At 46.4% G+C, this 15681-nt stretch overlaps 3 protein-coding genes and 1 long non-coding RNA gene across 7 annotated transcripts in view; 2 read left to right on the top strand and 2 right to left on the bottom strand.

Moving 5' to 3' along the window:
- The window catches only part of LOC127925149 (uncharacterized), a 46754-nt gene extending 40084 nt beyond the window's left edge, over positions 1-6670 (top strand). For both annotated transcript variants that reach the window (XM_052509928.1, XM_052509927.1), the window contains exons 2-7: positions 81-212; positions 1350-1510; positions 2302-2519; positions 4010-4070; positions 4275-4569; positions 4775-6670. In XM_052509928.1, the coding sequence (XP_052365888.1) occupies positions 126-212; positions 1350-1510; positions 2302-2519; positions 4010-4070; positions 4275-4569; positions 4775-5680 (1728 nt within the window). In that variant the 5' untranslated portion in view covers positions 81-125 and the 3' untranslated portion in view covers positions 5681-6670. The remainder of the gene's footprint in view (positions 1-80; positions 213-1349; positions 1511-2301; positions 2520-4009; positions 4071-4274; positions 4570-4774) is intronic.
- Positions 6671-6746: 76 nt separating this feature from the next.
- Positions 6747-8273, top strand: LOC127925150 (uncharacterized). 3 transcript variants are annotated; one of them, XR_008119876.1, is made up of 3 exons: positions 6747-6898; positions 7248-7325; positions 7404-8273. It is a non-coding gene; the product is annotated as an uncharacterized LOC127925150 (long non-coding RNA). The 3 variants fall into 3 exon arrangements; XR_008119877.1 differs by having other exon boundaries at positions 7365-8273; XR_008119878.1 differs by adding an exon at positions 6936-7013 and having other exon boundaries at positions 6755-6898; positions 7053-8273.
- A 318-nt stretch (positions 8274-8591) lies between these two features.
- On the bottom strand, positions 8592-11953 carry LOC127925152 (proteoglycan 4-like). The gene is made up of 4 exons (XM_052509931.1): positions 11652-11953; positions 10076-11381; positions 8905-9698; positions 8592-8855 (listed from the first exon to the last, which is right to left on the bottom strand). Exons 2-4 carry the CDS (start codon positions 11133-11135, stop codon positions 8592-8594), a joined length of 2118 nt encoding a protein of 705 aa, XP_052365891.1. The 5' UTR covers positions 11136-11381; positions 11652-11953.
- A 1553-nt stretch (positions 11954-13506) lies between these two features.
- On the bottom strand, positions 13507-15509 carry LOC127925151 (E3 ubiquitin-protein ligase HUWE1-like). The gene is made up of 2 exons (XM_052509930.1): positions 14128-15509; positions 13507-14009 (listed from the first exon to the last, which is right to left on the bottom strand). The coding sequence occupies exons 1-2, from the start codon at positions 14318-14320 to the stop codon at positions 13702-13704; spliced, it is 501 nt and encodes a 166-aa protein (XP_052365890.1). The 5' UTR covers positions 14321-15509; the 3' UTR covers positions 13507-13701.
- Between the last annotated feature and the right edge of the window lie 172 nt (positions 15510-15681).

Below are 15681 nucleotides of genomic sequence, written 5' to 3'. Positions count from 1 at the left end.
CATGACATAGGAGTCTGATACAGAACTATAAGGTCTTATTGTGTGTGTACTGTACATAATATTCTGAATGAATCTTTCAGGAGTATGATGTGGATTCAGAGGGCAGCGAGGAGGAGAGAGACGACATGCGGAGCGTTCTCTCTCTGGAGGAAGGATACGGCGTGGAGAGAGGGGAGCGCTCAGGCCTGGGACGCGTCTACTTCTCCAATCAGGTAGCCTAGAATAGATACTGCTCCGTGCTCTTTGCACCTGGGCCCTTTTTTTACTGTAAATTCATGACCATTCCTTTACTGTTTCTACTGTTCCTCTGTATATGCGTAGACTTTGCCTGTTGTTTCATTAACAACTGATGTTGAAACTAAATTGCTGCGATGGGAAAGTAGTGCCTGGTTTCACACTATCATGTCAACCCAAACTTTAATCTAATGGCTTGGCAATTTTTACCTTAACCTGATCTTTTCTAGCACGGTTCCAGCTACTATGGCTTGGCTTGGTTTGGCTTGGTTTGACTTGGCTTGGTTTGGCTTGGTTTGGCTTGGCTTGGTTTGGCTTGGTTTGGCTTGGTTTGCTTTGATTTGGCTTGGTTTGGTTTGGCTTGGTTTGGTTTGGTTTGGTTTGGTTTGGTTTGGTTTGGTTTGGTTTGGTTTGGTTTGCTTTGGTTTGGTTTGTCTTGCTTTGGTTTGGTTTGCTTTGGTTTGGCTTGGTTTGGTTTGGTTTGGTTTGGTTTGGTTTTTGGTTTGGTTTGCTTTGGTTTGGTTTGGTTTGGTTTGGTTTGGTTTGGTTTGGTTTGGTTTGGCTTGCTTTGGTTTGGTTTGCTTTGGTTTGGTTTGCTTTGGTTTGGCTTGGTTTGGTTTGGTTTGGTTTGGTTTGGTTTGGTTTGGCTTGCTTTGGTTTGGCTTGCTTTGGTTTGGTTTGGCTTGCTTTGGTTTGGCTTGCTTTGGTTTGGTTTGGTTTGCTTTGGTTTGGCTTGGTTTGTCTTGCTTTGGTTTGGCTTGCTTTGGTTTGGCTTGGTTTGGTTTGGCTTGGTTTGGTTTGGTGTGCTTTGGTTTGTCTTGGTTTGGCTTGGTTTGGTTTGTCTTGGTTTGCTTTGGTTTGGCTTGCTTTGGTTTGTCTTGGTTTGGTTTGGTAGTGTGAAAAGGGTCAAAAGATTGCTTGAATCAAAAGTTGGGATTCTATCCAATCAGTGCGCGCTTGACATATAAGGTCATTTCAGATTGAGCCAACAAATGCAGCGTTTATCATGAATGTGGTCTCCTCGGGCCTTGGGAACATTGTCTTTAAAAGGTGCATAGTCGGGCGATCGGATTGAATCCCGGTCCTAAATGTGGGTGTTCCTCTTCCCACACCAGGACTACTACCAGAGGCTGGAGCAGCTGCAGAGAACCCACCTGAGGAACATGGCTGAGCTGGAGAAGATGTATATCTGTACAAGGTCAAAGGTCAACAAGAAGGACAATCAGGAGGAGTGTTTGGAGAGAGAGGGCAGAGACAATCAGGATCTCCAACCCAGGTCTGATATCATGGCTTTTGGTACTGTACCTTTTGAAATGGAATTGAGTTTTTAGTTAAGTGGTTGTAGGCTATGTAACCTTGTGCTACCTTTTTACAAGACGGGGAAAAATGAAGTGTTTATTATCCTGAACCAAAATATAAATGCATCGTGTAAAGTGTTGATTCCATGTTTCATGAGCTGAAATAAAAAAAAATCCCAGACATGTTCTATATTCACAATAAGCTTATTTCTCTCAAATGTTGTGCACACATTTTTTTACATCCCTGTTAGTGAGCCTTTCTCCTTTGCCAATATAATCCTGACAGGTGTGGCATATCAAGAAAATGATTAAACAGCACGATCATTACACAGTTGCAGGGGTCAATAAAAGGCCACTCTAAAATGTGCAACACAATGCCACAGATGTCTCAAGTGTTGAGGGAGCGTGCAATTGGCGTGCTGATTGCAGGAATGCCCTCCCAGGCCCACCCATGGCTGTGCCCCTGCCCAGTCATGTGAAATCCATAGATTAGCGCCTAATTAATTTATTTCACTTGACTGATTTCCTTATATGAACTGTAACTCAGTAAAATCTTTCGACATTTTTGCATGTTGCATTTATATTTTTGTCCAGTGTAGTATTTGGGGGAACAAAAACATCCGTGTTTGTTTTGTTGTGCTTCAGAAGAAGGTATTTTAGTGTTTCACATCCTAAGAGGGGCTTTAACCGAGATGCGCTTGAGACTTTTTTCACGGCAGCAACAATGAAAGCTCACCTTAAATGATGCTCAATCTCTCCTGTCTCTCAGTGTCACGTGGGAAAGCCAGAGCTCTGGCTCTATGCCAGTGAGGCGACTGCAGAGAATCCTTTCAGACGAGGAGCTGAACTTCCACGAGGAGACGTCCGGCGACGTGTCTGACCAATCAGGAGACGGTGTTGACGTGTCTGACCAATCAGGAGACGGTGTTGGTGGAGACGGAGAAGAGGAGGATAACCATTATGAACTGCTGCTGGAAGAGAGAGAAGGTCGGTGGGGGAAAAGAGCCAGAAACAGCATGTCATGAATATAACACCTGTTATAATACAATATGCTAATCTTCTCCTACCGTTGACAATATTTGTGTAAATAATTCAGCAAAAAGTTCACAAAATGGAGAAAGAGTAAGTCTCTGACTATATTGTGAAATCCGGGTCACATTTAAATAAATAAATGTATGTACTGTGTATAAACAGAGCCTTCAGAAAGCATTCAAATCCCTTGACTCATTCCATGTTTTGCTGTGTTTCAGCCTGAATTCAAAATTGATTAAATACATTTTTTCTTCACCCATCTACACACAATACCCCATAATGACAAAGTGAAAACATGTTTTTGTTTAAAAAGAAAAACATTTATTGGAAATTAAATACAGAAATACAGTATCTCATTTACAAAAGTATTGACAGCCCTGAGTCAATACATGTCAGAATCCCCTTGGTCACACCTGTGAGTCTTTCTGGGTAAGTCTCTAAGAGCTTTGCACACCTGGATTGTATAATGTCTTCTTGGTAAGCAAATCCAGTGTCAATTTGGTGTAGTGTTTTCGGTTATTGTCCTGCTGAAAGGTGAATTCATCTCCCAGACTGAACCAGGTTTTCCACTAGAATTTTCCTGCGCTTATCTTCCTGTGCTTATTTAGTTAATTTTTTTATCCTGAAAAACGTCCAATCCTTAATGATTACAAGTATACCCACAACATGATGCAGCTACCACTAGGCTTGAAAATATGGAGCAAATATTTTTTATTCTGTACAGGCTTCCTTCTTTTCACTCTGTCAATTAGGTTAGTAGTGTGGAGTAACTACAATGTTGTTGATCCATCCTCAGTTTTCTCTTTGTTTTAAAGTCTCCATTGACCTCATGGTGAAATCCCTGAGAGGTTTCCATCCTCTCCGGCAACTGAGTTAGGAAGGACACCTGTATCGTTGAAGTGACTGGGTGTATTGATTCACCATCCAGTGTAATTAATAACTTCACCATGCTTAAAGGGATATTCAATGTCAGCTTTTATTTACCCATCTACCAATAGGTGCCCTTCTTTGTGAGGCATTGGGAAACTTCCTGGTCTTTGTGGTTGAATCTGTGTTTAAAAGTCACTGCTCGACTGAGGGGCCTTACAGATAATTGTATGTGTGGGGTACAGAGATGATTAGTCATTTAAAAATAGCAGACAGTGAGTCCATGGAACGTATGTGACTTGTTAAGCACTCCTGAACTTATTTAGGCCGTAACAAAGGGGTTGAATACTTATTGACTCAAGACATTTCTGCTTTTCATTTTTAATGAATTAGTCAAAAATGTGAAAAAAGCTGAACTTTATTCATTTTAAATTCAGGTTGTAACACAACAAAATGTGGAAAAAGTCAAGGGGTGTGAATACTTTCTGAAGGCATTGTATGTCAACACAGAATCACTGAATCCATCCGTCTAGGTCCCATTTTTAATAGTTGACTATTTTGTCTCTTTCTGATTGTAGAGGACAGCCACAGCCCCGGGGCCTGGAGAAGGAAAGACAAACCCCTCAGGAACAGTCTCAGGTAAAGAGAGAGAATGTGACTTCCTCTGGGGTTCTTTCTACTTTAAATTGTTCTTAACTGTATGAATTTTAATTAAATAAAACAATTAAATCAATGTACTCATATCCTCTTGCATAAATACGTGAAAGGGTGCCTGGAGCCAAAGGTCTCAAAACATCATTCCCTAGAAGATATACATTGCAATTCAAGCTTTCTTTTACACAGGGACAGTCAGTCCTGCTGTCCAGAGAGTGTGACCACCACCACCACCACCACCACCCGTAAGCAGCCATCATCTACGTCATCATCGAGGAGCCAGCTCCAGATCCAGCTCCAGCTGAGAGGCTGCTGCCCCATGAGCCAGGGCAGAAACCAGGGAAGAAACCTGAGCAACACAGGGAGGAGAACCAGAGGCGAGAGCTATAGGGGGGATGGAGGTCCTGATAACTCCAGGGGGACTGTGACCGTCCCCGAGCCGTTCAGGATGATGATGAGGGAGGAGGAGAAGAAGAGGAGGAAGGTGAGGAGGTTTTTGTTTAGTTGTATTGTTCCCTAAAGAGTCTTGAATGAATAATGTAACACAGCATTCCATAGGGAATGTTCTACCTGTCATAAATACAGTAAATATATGTATGCCAGACGTGCTGAGCAAATGTCCCTCTGGGTGTTTGGGTTAAAAGTACATTATAAAACTAATGCAATATTGATGTATTATTGTCATTAAGGTCAGGACGCGTTCAGAGGTGGAGCTGGAGAACTTCCTGCTGCGCCGGGAGCTGGACGAGCTGAGGGAGTGTGGCATGAAGTTCCGGGCCTCGCCGGCGCCCGCCCACACTCGCCTGCCGCTCTACGACGTCATCAGCCGACGCCTCAGCCAGTGGCCCGGTTACCATCCCGGTAACCACAGAGTTAACTTCGGTAATTATCGGTGTGTCACGGTCAGCGGTGGCAACCAGCGGGCCTCCTCCTGCTCACCCCAGAGACCGTTCAGCTTCCTGGAGAGAGAGAGGAGGAAGAGGGAGCAGAGGATTGAAGTGGAACTGGGGAACCTGGTGGCCAAAGAGGAGAGGAGGGCATTCAAGGCCAGGCCGGTGCCCAGGTCTGTGTACTACAGCCACAGCGCCACCCACAGGCAGCAGAGCAAAGTGCAGCAGCAGCAGCTGACGAGTCAGAAGAAACTGAAGAACATGACCCACCAACACAGCACGCGATCTACACCAGGCTTGCGGGCCGAGGGTCCAGGAGAGAAGAGGGGGGACACAGAGGAGGGCGAGGACCAGGGCCTAACGCTTGTGGAGAAAGAGAAGAGTTTTCGCCTAAAAAAGGAGGGACTCCCGTCCTACGACAGCAATAGCTACTGGCGTTCTCAGAGCCGGAGCAGGCGTCCGTCGATCAAGATGGGGACGGGGGGACCTAGGAAGCAGCTTGAGCTCCAGATAGACATGGAGTCTGAGAGGAGGAAGGATAGAGAGAGGGAGTTGTCTTACATCGACCCACTCTGTACCCCTGGCAGCCCCAACAACCTCTGTTCGTCTCTCGTCAGTCAGGAGGACCTCCCTCTCCCAGCAGGAAAAACAGACTACATCAGCGTGTGTAAAAGCCGTGATCAAGTCGTTGAAAGTGTTCTGTAAAGGGTTCATTCATTTTGGTCAAAGTCAAGACCTGTATCCTCTACCACTAAACATGTTAACTCCTGTCTCTCTGGGTCATCCTTTACGTGTACAGAGCCTTCAGAAAGCATTCATATCACTTGACTTATTCCACATTTTGTTGTGTTACATCCTGAATTAAAAATGGATTAAATATCCCCCCCCCCATCTACATACAATACCCCATAATGACATCACAACAGCCCATAATGACATCACAATAACCCATAATGACATCACAACACCACATAATGACATCACAACACCCCAAAATGACATCACAACACCCCAAAATGACACCACAACACCCCAAAATGACATCACAATACCCCATAATGACAAAGTAGAAACATGTTCTTAGAAATATTTGCACATTTATTGAAAATGAAATACAGAAATATGTCATCTAATTTGTAAAATAAAAAATAAAAAACTGTTTCCACTTTGACATTATGAGATAGGTCAGTGACAAAAATCTCAATTCAATCTATTTTAAATTCAGGCTGTAACACAAAACGTGGAAAAAAGTCAAGGGGTGCGAATACTTGGTCTCTAATAATGTAACAGAGTTGAGTTAATACATGACAGATCATTATATGACAGTGGTTTCATACATAAACTAGATGTTTTGGAGACATCTGAGACTGTATTTGCGTGTTCTAATAACGACACTGATCATGTCTTGATAAACTGTCTTGAATTTACATTTTTGAACGAAGCCCTTGTTTTGTTTGTAGCAGTGTCTTTTCCCACTGTTCACAGGTGTATGACAATGCATCCATGAGAAAACACACAAAAGTAGTCTGTCTGTTGTGGAAAATAAAACAAAGTCATTTAGGGTAACATTGGCACATATTGTATTGTAGTCGACACCAAATGAAGTTGTCGAGTAATGTGAAATACACCAGACATTAAATTGGGATGTTACAAATATATACATATATATCTCTATAATGGCAAAATGATTGAGTCCTGCCCAATTCTATCATAAAAGTGACCATGTAGGAAGCAGTATTCAGCTCGATCAATAAAGATTTCACAAGGATGATGATCATTCAATAGTAACTTTAATAGAGCCCAACTGGGGTTGCAAAACCCTGCTATCGCTCCCTAAACTCACAGGTATTCCGGAAATCCTGCTATCTCTCCCAAAACTCACAGGTATTCCGGAAACCCTGCTATCGCTCCCTAAACTCACAGGTATTCCGGAAATCCTGCTCTCTCCCAAAACTCACAGGTATTCCGGAAACCCTGCTATCGCTCCCTAAACTCACAGGTATTCCGGAAACCCTGCTATCTCTCCCAAAACTCACAGGTATTCCGGAAACCCTGCTATCGCTCCCTAAACTCACAGGTATTCCGGAAATCCTGCTCTCTCTCCCTAAACTCACAGGTATTCCGGAAATCCTGCTCTCTCTCCCTAAACTCACAGGTATTCCGGAAATCCTGCTCTCTCTCCCTAAACTCACAGGTATTCCGGAAATCCTGCTCTCTCTCCCTAAACTCACAGGTATTCCGGAAATCCTGCTCTCTCTCCCTAAACTCACAGGTATTCCGGAAATCCTGCTATCTCTCCCAAAACTCACAGGTATTCCGGAAACCCTGCTATCTCTCCCTAAACTCACAGGTATTCCGGAAACCCTGCTATCTCTCCCTAAACTCACAGGTATTCCGGAAACCCTGCTATCTCTCCCAAAACTCACAGGTATTCCGGAAACCCTGCTATCTCTCCCAAAACTCACAGGTATTCCGGAAACCCTGCTATCTCTCCCAAAACTCACAGGTATTCCGGAAACCCTGCTATCTCTCCCAAAACTCACAGGTATTCCGGAAATCCTGCTATCTCTCCCTAAACTCACAGGTATTCCGGAAATCCTGCTATCTCTCCCAAAACTCACAGGTAACTCCTTAAATCCTGGATCGAAGATTCCGGTTTCATGCTTAAAATCCCTTCTGATTCTGTGAATATTTCAACCAGGATTTCTGGAAAACCTGTGATTTTTGCTAACCGTAGTCCAACACTAGGTTATTCAGCGAGCTAAGGAAAACAGTTTGTAATGTAGTAGTTGTAGTAAATGGTTTTAGCCAGGTAACATTTAATTGATCATGTCCTGAGAGGCAGACCTGCAACTGGAAAGTCACTGGTTTGAATCCCAAGTCTGAACGGAACAATTCTGGTAGGCTTCCGGGTATCCTAGACGCCGCCTCCTGCTGTTGTGCCCTTGAGCAAGGCACAGATCCACTAAACTGCTCCAGGGACGCTTCAGTAACGGTGTTTCTCAGGGGTTGAAAAACAAGTTAAAAAAAGGGGCCATTTTCCCACGACTTCAAATCGTCGTGTTTCTGTCTGTAGAAAGATTGTATTCAATATTTTTAAATAATAAAATGTTTGATTCTTCCATTTTCTTAATGTTGGAGTATAATTTGACTTCCAGTATTTAAGTAAAATAATATTGTCCAACCCATTGGTTATCTAACGTTATCTAATATGCCATGTCTTGAAATATGCATATAGACGGATTCAAAGTAAACTTACATTGTAAAACCTCTTGACAGTCAGATTTCTAACTCTGCCCATAACTTCTGAACTTTATAGCACACCCAGAATGCACCAATTATTGAGTCAAAGAACAATAACATTTTGTTTGGCTAAGGTGTTGGGTTGCCAGTCTCTGGACCTGAGTTTGAGTCCAGGTCAGGGGTGCTGCCCTCTGAATTCCCTGCAGCACTCTGTCTCTGTTTGACTCTATTTACATAGAACTTAATGCCCGACCAGTTTCTGCTTTTGAGCGCCACAGGTTCTGACTGGAGGCATTTGAGGCAGTCCCTCTTTCCAGGAACTTGGCCACTCTTTATGAACGGCATTATGTGTTTCTCTACTGCTGCTCCCTCATCAACGATCCTCTTTAATCTCACAGGGTTTCTTTGGGTTGGCTGGGTGCCTGGGTGCCTGTGCTACGGGTCGGCTGGGTGCCTGTGCGACGGGTCGGCTGGGTGCCTGTGCGACGGGTCGCCTGGAGTGCCTGTGCGGCCGGGTACGTGCCTGTGCTGTGCTACGGGTCGCCTGGGTGCCTGTGCTACGGGTCGCCTGGGTGCCTGTGCGACGGGTCGCCTGGGTGCCTGTGCTACGGGTGCCTGTGCGACCTGGGTGCCTGTGCTGTGCGACGGGTCACCGGCTGGGTGCCTGTGCCTGTGCGACGGGTCACCTGGGTGCCTGTGCGACGGGTCGGCTGGGTGCCTGCCTGGGTGCCTGTGCGACGGGTCGCCTGGGTGCCTGTGCGGCGGGTCGCCTGGGTGCCTGTGCGACGGGTCGCCTGGGTGCCTGTGCGACGGGTCGCCTGGGTGCCTGTGCGACGGGTCGCCTGGCCTGTGCCTGTGCCTGTGCGGCGGGTCCTGGGTGCCTGGCGTGCCTGGGTGCCTGTGCGGGTCGGCCTGGGTGCCTGGGTGCCTGTGCGACGGGTCGCCTGGGTGCCTGGCTGGGTGCCTGGGTGCCTGTGCGACGGGTCGGCTGGGTGCCTGTGCTGGGTGCCTGGGTGCCTGTGCGGCGGGTCGGCTGGGTGCCTGTGCGACGGGTCGGCTGGGTGCCTGTGCGACGGGTCGGCTGGGTGCCTGTGCGACGGGTCGCCTGGGTGCCTGTGTGCCTGTGCTGGGTCGCTGTGCTGGGTGACTGGGTGCCTGTGCAACAGGTCGGCTGGCCAGGCGCCTGTGTGATGGGGTCGGCTGGGTGCCTGTGCAACAGGTCCTGGCTGGCCAGGCGCCTGTGTGACAGGGGTCGGCTGGGTGCGTGTGCAACAAGTCGGCTGGCCAGGCGCCTGTGTGATAGGGGTCGGCTGGGTGCCTGTGCAACAGGTCGGCTGGCCAGGCGCCTGTGTGATAGGGGTCGGCTGGGTGCCTGTGCAACAGGTCGGCTGGCCAGGCGCCTGTGTGATAGGGGTCGGCTGGGTGCGTGTGCAACAGGTCGGCTGGCCAGGCGCCTGTGTGACAGGGGTCGGCTGTGGACCTGTTGAGAAAAGATAGCAAAAATTACAGAAAGAACAGGGTAAATAAACATGACCATTTCCAGGCAAATGACCTGTATAAACCATCCACTTGGAGGGCTAGCCTGACCTACAAGGTGTATAAACCATCCACTTGGAGAGCTAGCCTGACCTACAAGGTGTATAAACCTGACCTACAAGGTGTATAAACATCCACTTGGAGAGCTCCACTTGGAGAGCTAGCCTGACCTACAAGGTGTATAAACCATCCACTTGGAGAGCTAGCCTGACCTACAAGGTGTATAAACCATCCACTTGGAGAGCTAGCCTGACCTACAAGGTGTATAAACCATCCACTTGGAGAGCTAGCCTGACCTACAAGGTGTGACATTTGACTTACATTTATTTTGGGGTTCACTGAGAGTGGACAGTGCTCCAGCCAAAACAACCTCATTCCACTTGAAACTTTTGAATTTGCCAGCAGACTCCGCGACTTTGTGTCGTCCTGACGTCAATGCACAGGATTCCACAGCTCTGCCAATGTTCATTAAGTTGTATCCCATTTGAACAGCCAGCGTCGGACGGTCGTACGTTTTGTTCTCCTCGTTGTAGCCAGCAACAGCTCTCACTGCCGTGATGACGTGAGGTAAATTACTAGGTATGACCAAGTCCTCAAAGCACATCAGAGGGGTACACGTCCTGGCCGTGATGAGGAGTCTTGCCACCTCTCTCATTCTTTGTTGAATGTATCTGTTTCTTCTGTCATCTGGTTGTAGTTTGTTGTACAGCTCCTCTCCCATGAGGAGGATACATTTGTCATTTCTAACCACAAATGAAACTCGGCCGGACTTCATACCACAAACGATCTTCCAAAGACCTGTGCTGACGTAGTCGGGTTGAGGACACATCTTAAACGCCATTGCTGACTGAATCCTCATCTTTGGTCCAGGTTTTGGTTTTTCAGCTTTGGGGTTCAGAGGGCAGTATCTGATATGCTTCCGTAGTGACTTTCGAATGTACAGACCTTGACAGTGCAAGCAGTGGGTGTAACGTCGAGTGGATCCTGGCACTTTGGGACGGGAACAGGAGGCCATCTCTCCACTCCCACGTCTTGCTACGGCAGCATTACGCACAAAGCCTCCCTTTTTATTCAGAAGACTTAAGACTTTTCTCTCTCTGGACTTCTTTCTGAAGCTGAAGGCCTTGACCTCATCCACTTCATCCCGATGCACAATCCGCAGGTGTCTCGCGATTTTAACATAAGCCTTTCCACAGTACCGACAACACCGTTTCTTAGACCTTCTACTGTCGGTTACAGACATCGGTATGACGTGTGTGGAGCTTGGAGCTGCTGATGGGGTAGTCACCCTACTGCACACAACCTCTGGTGAAGTCATCTGCACCCTCTGACAGATCCTCTTAGCTGGATAATGAGCCCCAGAGTCTGTTTGGATGTTCATGTCTTTGTTTCCGTCTGAAGGGCTGATCTCAGTCCCCGGGTTGTTTTCATCACATAAGTTGGACAAATCAGATGGTTCGTTCACCACACCACTAGAATGGCATGTTCTCTTCACTGGTTTACGTGCCTCAGAGTCTTCTTTAGTGCAGGAGCTACTGTCTGAAGAGTTTCTGTCTGTTACGGAGATGTTGTCCTCACTCCAGGTGGAGAAACTAGATGCTTCATTTGATTCCACGTTACTAGAATCCTAAGAGGGAAACAAAAAGGAGAGATGAATGTAATATGAAAACTCTCGGACAGCAGAGATCCCGTTTTGGAACGTAGATATGGTCATAGAGTTTAGCATTTTAAACAATGTATATCCTTCATATTTAAATTACTTTACATTTATTCATGTTTATATTTTTCAAGGAAATTGCTATCAAAATCTCATGTCGTCTCTGGAATTAAATGCTGCTTTGTTGTGTGTGCTGAGTGCCATTTAACATGTTAAATAATAAATTAAATAGAATCTTACTTGTTCTGAAGAAGTGCTGGGACTCTGATGAACTTTACCGTTTTCACTCTGAGATGCAGAACAGTCTGGATTTACTGCAGAGAGGAGCTGAGAGTCACTGGTTGGTTCTGATACTCTGTTTTCACTCTGAGCTGCAGAACAGTCTGGATTTACTGCAGAGAGGAGCTGAGAGTCACTGGTTGGTTCTGATACTCTGTTTTCACTCTGAGCTGCAGAACCGTCTGGATTTACTGCAGAGAGGAGCTGAGAGTCACTGGTTGGTTCTGATACTCTGTTTTCACTCTGAGCTGCAGAACAGTCTGGATTTACCAGCTGCTGAGAGTCCCTGGTGGTTCGCTAAGAGTTCCTCTGTTTTGTGGGAACAGTCTGGATTCCTGCAGACTGAGAGTCACTGGTTGGTTCTGATACTCTGTTGCTCTGGGGAACAGTCTGGATTTACTGCAGACAGGGAGCTGAGAGTCACTGCCCCTTGGTTCTGATACTCTGTTTTCACTCTGAGCTGCAGAACAGTCTGGATTTACTGCAGAGAGGAGCTGAGAGTCACTGGTTCTTCTGATGTTTTCACTCCTGAGCTGCAGAACAGTCTGGATTTGCTGCAGAGAGGGGCTGAGACTCTTCACTGGTTGGATTCTGATAGCCCAATGTAATTCCAGCTGCTTTCCTGCTGATTCACTGTCCTGAGTTCCTCTTGTTTTAACCTTTGGGCTCTGGGTCCTCCAGACTGCAGACTGGGGCTTCTCTCTTGCTGCTCTAGGGGAACCTCCTCTTTAAAGACAGGGAGAGAGGGCTCTGGGAGGGTCTGGAAGGTAGAATGGGTCTCTCCAACCCATCAACATATTCTTCTATTTTTCACTCTTACTTTAGAACAGTCTGGATTTTGCAGAGAAAGTTGGGTCTGATACTCTGCAAAGACTAGTTGATTCTAAATGCTGCTGTAGAGGCTGGTTGGTTCTTTAAATAGAATCTGCAGAGGCTGGTGCTGATGAACCTCCTCTTCAATACAGTCTGGAGTTCTGGAGAGGCTGGAGTCACTGGTTGGTTCTAATACTCTGCACTCTTAGCTGCAGAACAGTCTGGATTTACTGCAGACGTTGATTCTAATACTCTGCAGAGGCTGGTTGGTTCTAATACTCTGCAGAGGCTGGTTGGTTCTAATACTCTGATTTCAGACTCCAGACCTTGAGGCTGGTCTTCCTCTTGACTGGTCCCGAGTTCCTCCTGTTCCTCTTTAATCTGTGTGGGCTCTGGGTCCTCCTGCCCCTGACTGGGGCTCCTCTCTTGCTCACAGTGCTGCTGTTCAGGGGGAACCTCCTCTTCAGAGACAGGGAGAGGGAGCTGCTGGGAGTCTGGAGGGAGGAGAATAAGAATAAGCATCTCCACTGCCCCATCAACACATACTCTGTTTTCACCCAGAGCTGCAGAACAGTCTGGATTTACTGCAGAGAGGAGCTGAGAGTCACTGGTTGGTTCTGATACTCTGTTTTCACCCTGAGCTGCAGAACAGTCTGGATTTACTGCTGAGCACTGGTTGGTTCTGAGAACAGTCTGGATTTACTGCAGAGAGGAGCTGAGAGTCACTGGTTGGTTCTGATACTCTGTTTTCACTCTGAGCTACAGAACAGTCTGGATTTACTGCAGAGAGGAGCTGAGAGTCACTGGTTGGTTCTGATACTCTGTTTTCACTCTGAGCTGCAGAACAGTCTGGATTTACTGCAGAGAGGAGCTGAGAGTCACTGGTTGGTTCTGATACTCTGCTGTCAGATTCCAGCTGCTGTTCCCCCTGATTCGTCCAGAGTTCCTCTTGTTTTGTGGGCTCTGGTTCCTCCAGACCCAGCCTGGGGCTTCTCTCCTGCTGCTCTGGGGAACCTCCTCTTTAGAGACAGGGAGAGAGGGCTGCTGGGAGTCTGGAGAGAAGGGAGGGGGAATGGGTCTCTCCATCCCATCAACACATTCTTCTATGTTTCCTCCCTGGGCTTCAGAGAGGAGCTGAGAGTCACTGGTTGGTTCTGATATGCTGTAATCCTCTCCATCAGGTTCTGTTTTGATCTGTTCAGTTGTGTTGGTGGGTAGAGAGTCCCTCTCTGTTCTCCAAGGTTTGGTCAAGATGTGAGGGCAGAGGTGGGTCCTGTTCATAGTCACTTTTCACACAGGCAGGGATTAAGAGGTCTTTGGTATCAGGTTCCAGCCCTTGAGGCTGGTCTTCCTCTTGACTGGTCCTGACTTCCTCCTCTTCCTCTTTAATCTGTGTGGGCTCTGGGTCCTCCTGCCCCTGACTGGGGCTCCTCTCCTGCTCACAGTGCTGCTGCTGCTCATGTGGAAGGTCCTCTTCAGAGACAGGAAGAGAGAGCTGCTGGGAATCTGGCAAGAGGGAAAAGAAAACCAATGATTACATTTGTATAATTATTTGATCAATAAGTGTTGCTCACAGTAACTATATGATTCGTGCATTTTGAGTTGTCATTATTTAATTGCAAACCTTCGCGGTGTAACTTGATTTCGGAGTTGAAAACCAAATCCAACAGGCTCTGTAAACGTTTGTTCTCCTCATTTGAACGGGAGATTTCTTCCAGGTACTCGCCTATATTTTGTTCAAGTACAACGGATATCTCCATAGCTACCGCTGTTAATCGTTCGGTAATAAACACATTCAATAACTGTAATTGTGACATTTTATATTCACGATGTAAACAAACCAAAGCACTAGCCGTTCACGTTCTGCTTCTTATTCTTCTTCTATTTTGTTTTAAGGCATTTGTTACAAATTTTAAAGGATGCACTACCACCTACTGGAAGTAAATATGCCTCCAACTTCAAAACCTTTCTTTCACACCGACGTGACAAATTCGTTCAAATTTCATCCCCCCCCAGTATTTGTTAACCTCAGTGGATCGTCCATAAGAGGTTGATGGGTTACTGCAGGTAGTTAGCGTCCTACAACATGCAACATTGAAGTTCGGTTCCAAAACACCATGGAAGAATAAAAAGAAGAAGTTAAAAGAACGGGGATAAGAGTTCCAGAATGAGTTTAGAGTGATGGGGGTCAGGGTGAAGTAGCTGCGGTGAGGATCGCCGAGTTCGTCCCGCGTCCCAAGGTTGATTTTGGCCCAGTGGGAGTGACATTTGTAAAGAGAGTGGATCCTTGCTTTTTGGTTGATCCATATGTGGTGTCAGATTGGGTGGATGACAGGTTGGGGACTGTTGAATTGGTGATGGTAACTTGGAGTGGGATTCATGATGATTTATTGTGTTTCCTCCACCCAGAGGGAGAGGGCGCTCCGGATTACGAGATAAGGGATAAGGATTGTGATGGGTTTTTCTCTCCGGAGCATGGCGCTGTTGACAGGATGGAATATGTTGTTTCTTAACATGACAGTGCATTTTGTATTTGATTGAGCTCTATTTAGATTAGGCTATTTGATCGGAGAAACCTGTATGATGTGAAAAGTTGTGGGGTGATCATGGGGCTGGAGTTGGGAGGTGTCCGGTGAGAGAAAGGCAGATTGAGGTTGCCAGGGTTACAGTAGTACAGGAAGTGTGGTATGCTGAAGCAGGGAAGAGAGTGGTTGAGGAACCTGGGTACAGGGTGAGGGATCATGAGAGGATTCCTGTGAGAGATCAAGAGACCGTGATGGGAAGAATATTTGCTTCAGCAAGGTGGGCTTTTTATCATTTATAGACGTGGTCGTCAATTGTACTGCAGAAATTAATTGAAAGTCACAGAAAATAGAGGTTGTGGTGGCAGCGGTAGAGAAGTACTTGGGATTGCGAGGATTTACTGCAGAACAGCTGCGGGAGTGGTAGGGTTTTGTCTTCTCAACCCACTGGTCTAGAGTTGGACTAGATAGGGTTCAATAGTGGAATTGATGGCAATTTCCCTTGTCCCCAATATTGTATTAATGTATTATTGTATCAAATAATATAATGTAGGTAGACCGTGAATGGCCTCACACCACTCTCTTCCCTACAGTAGGTGGCGGTGTATGCACCTTAAAGTTGGATGCAATCCGACAACCAAATCAAAACAAGAAGA

This window comes from Oncorhynchus keta, unplaced genomic scaffold (genome assembly GCF_023373465.1).
Source record: "Oncorhynchus keta strain PuntledgeMale-10-30-2019 unplaced genomic scaffold, Oket_V2 Un_contig_5194_pilon_pilon, whole genome shotgun sequence".
NCBI classification, from domain to species: Eukaryota; Metazoa; Chordata; class Actinopteri; order Salmoniformes; family Salmonidae; genus Oncorhynchus; species Oncorhynchus keta.
The sequence above is the reverse complement of the archived record's forward strand: the minus strand, read 5'-3'. Positions and strand labels throughout refer to the sequence as shown.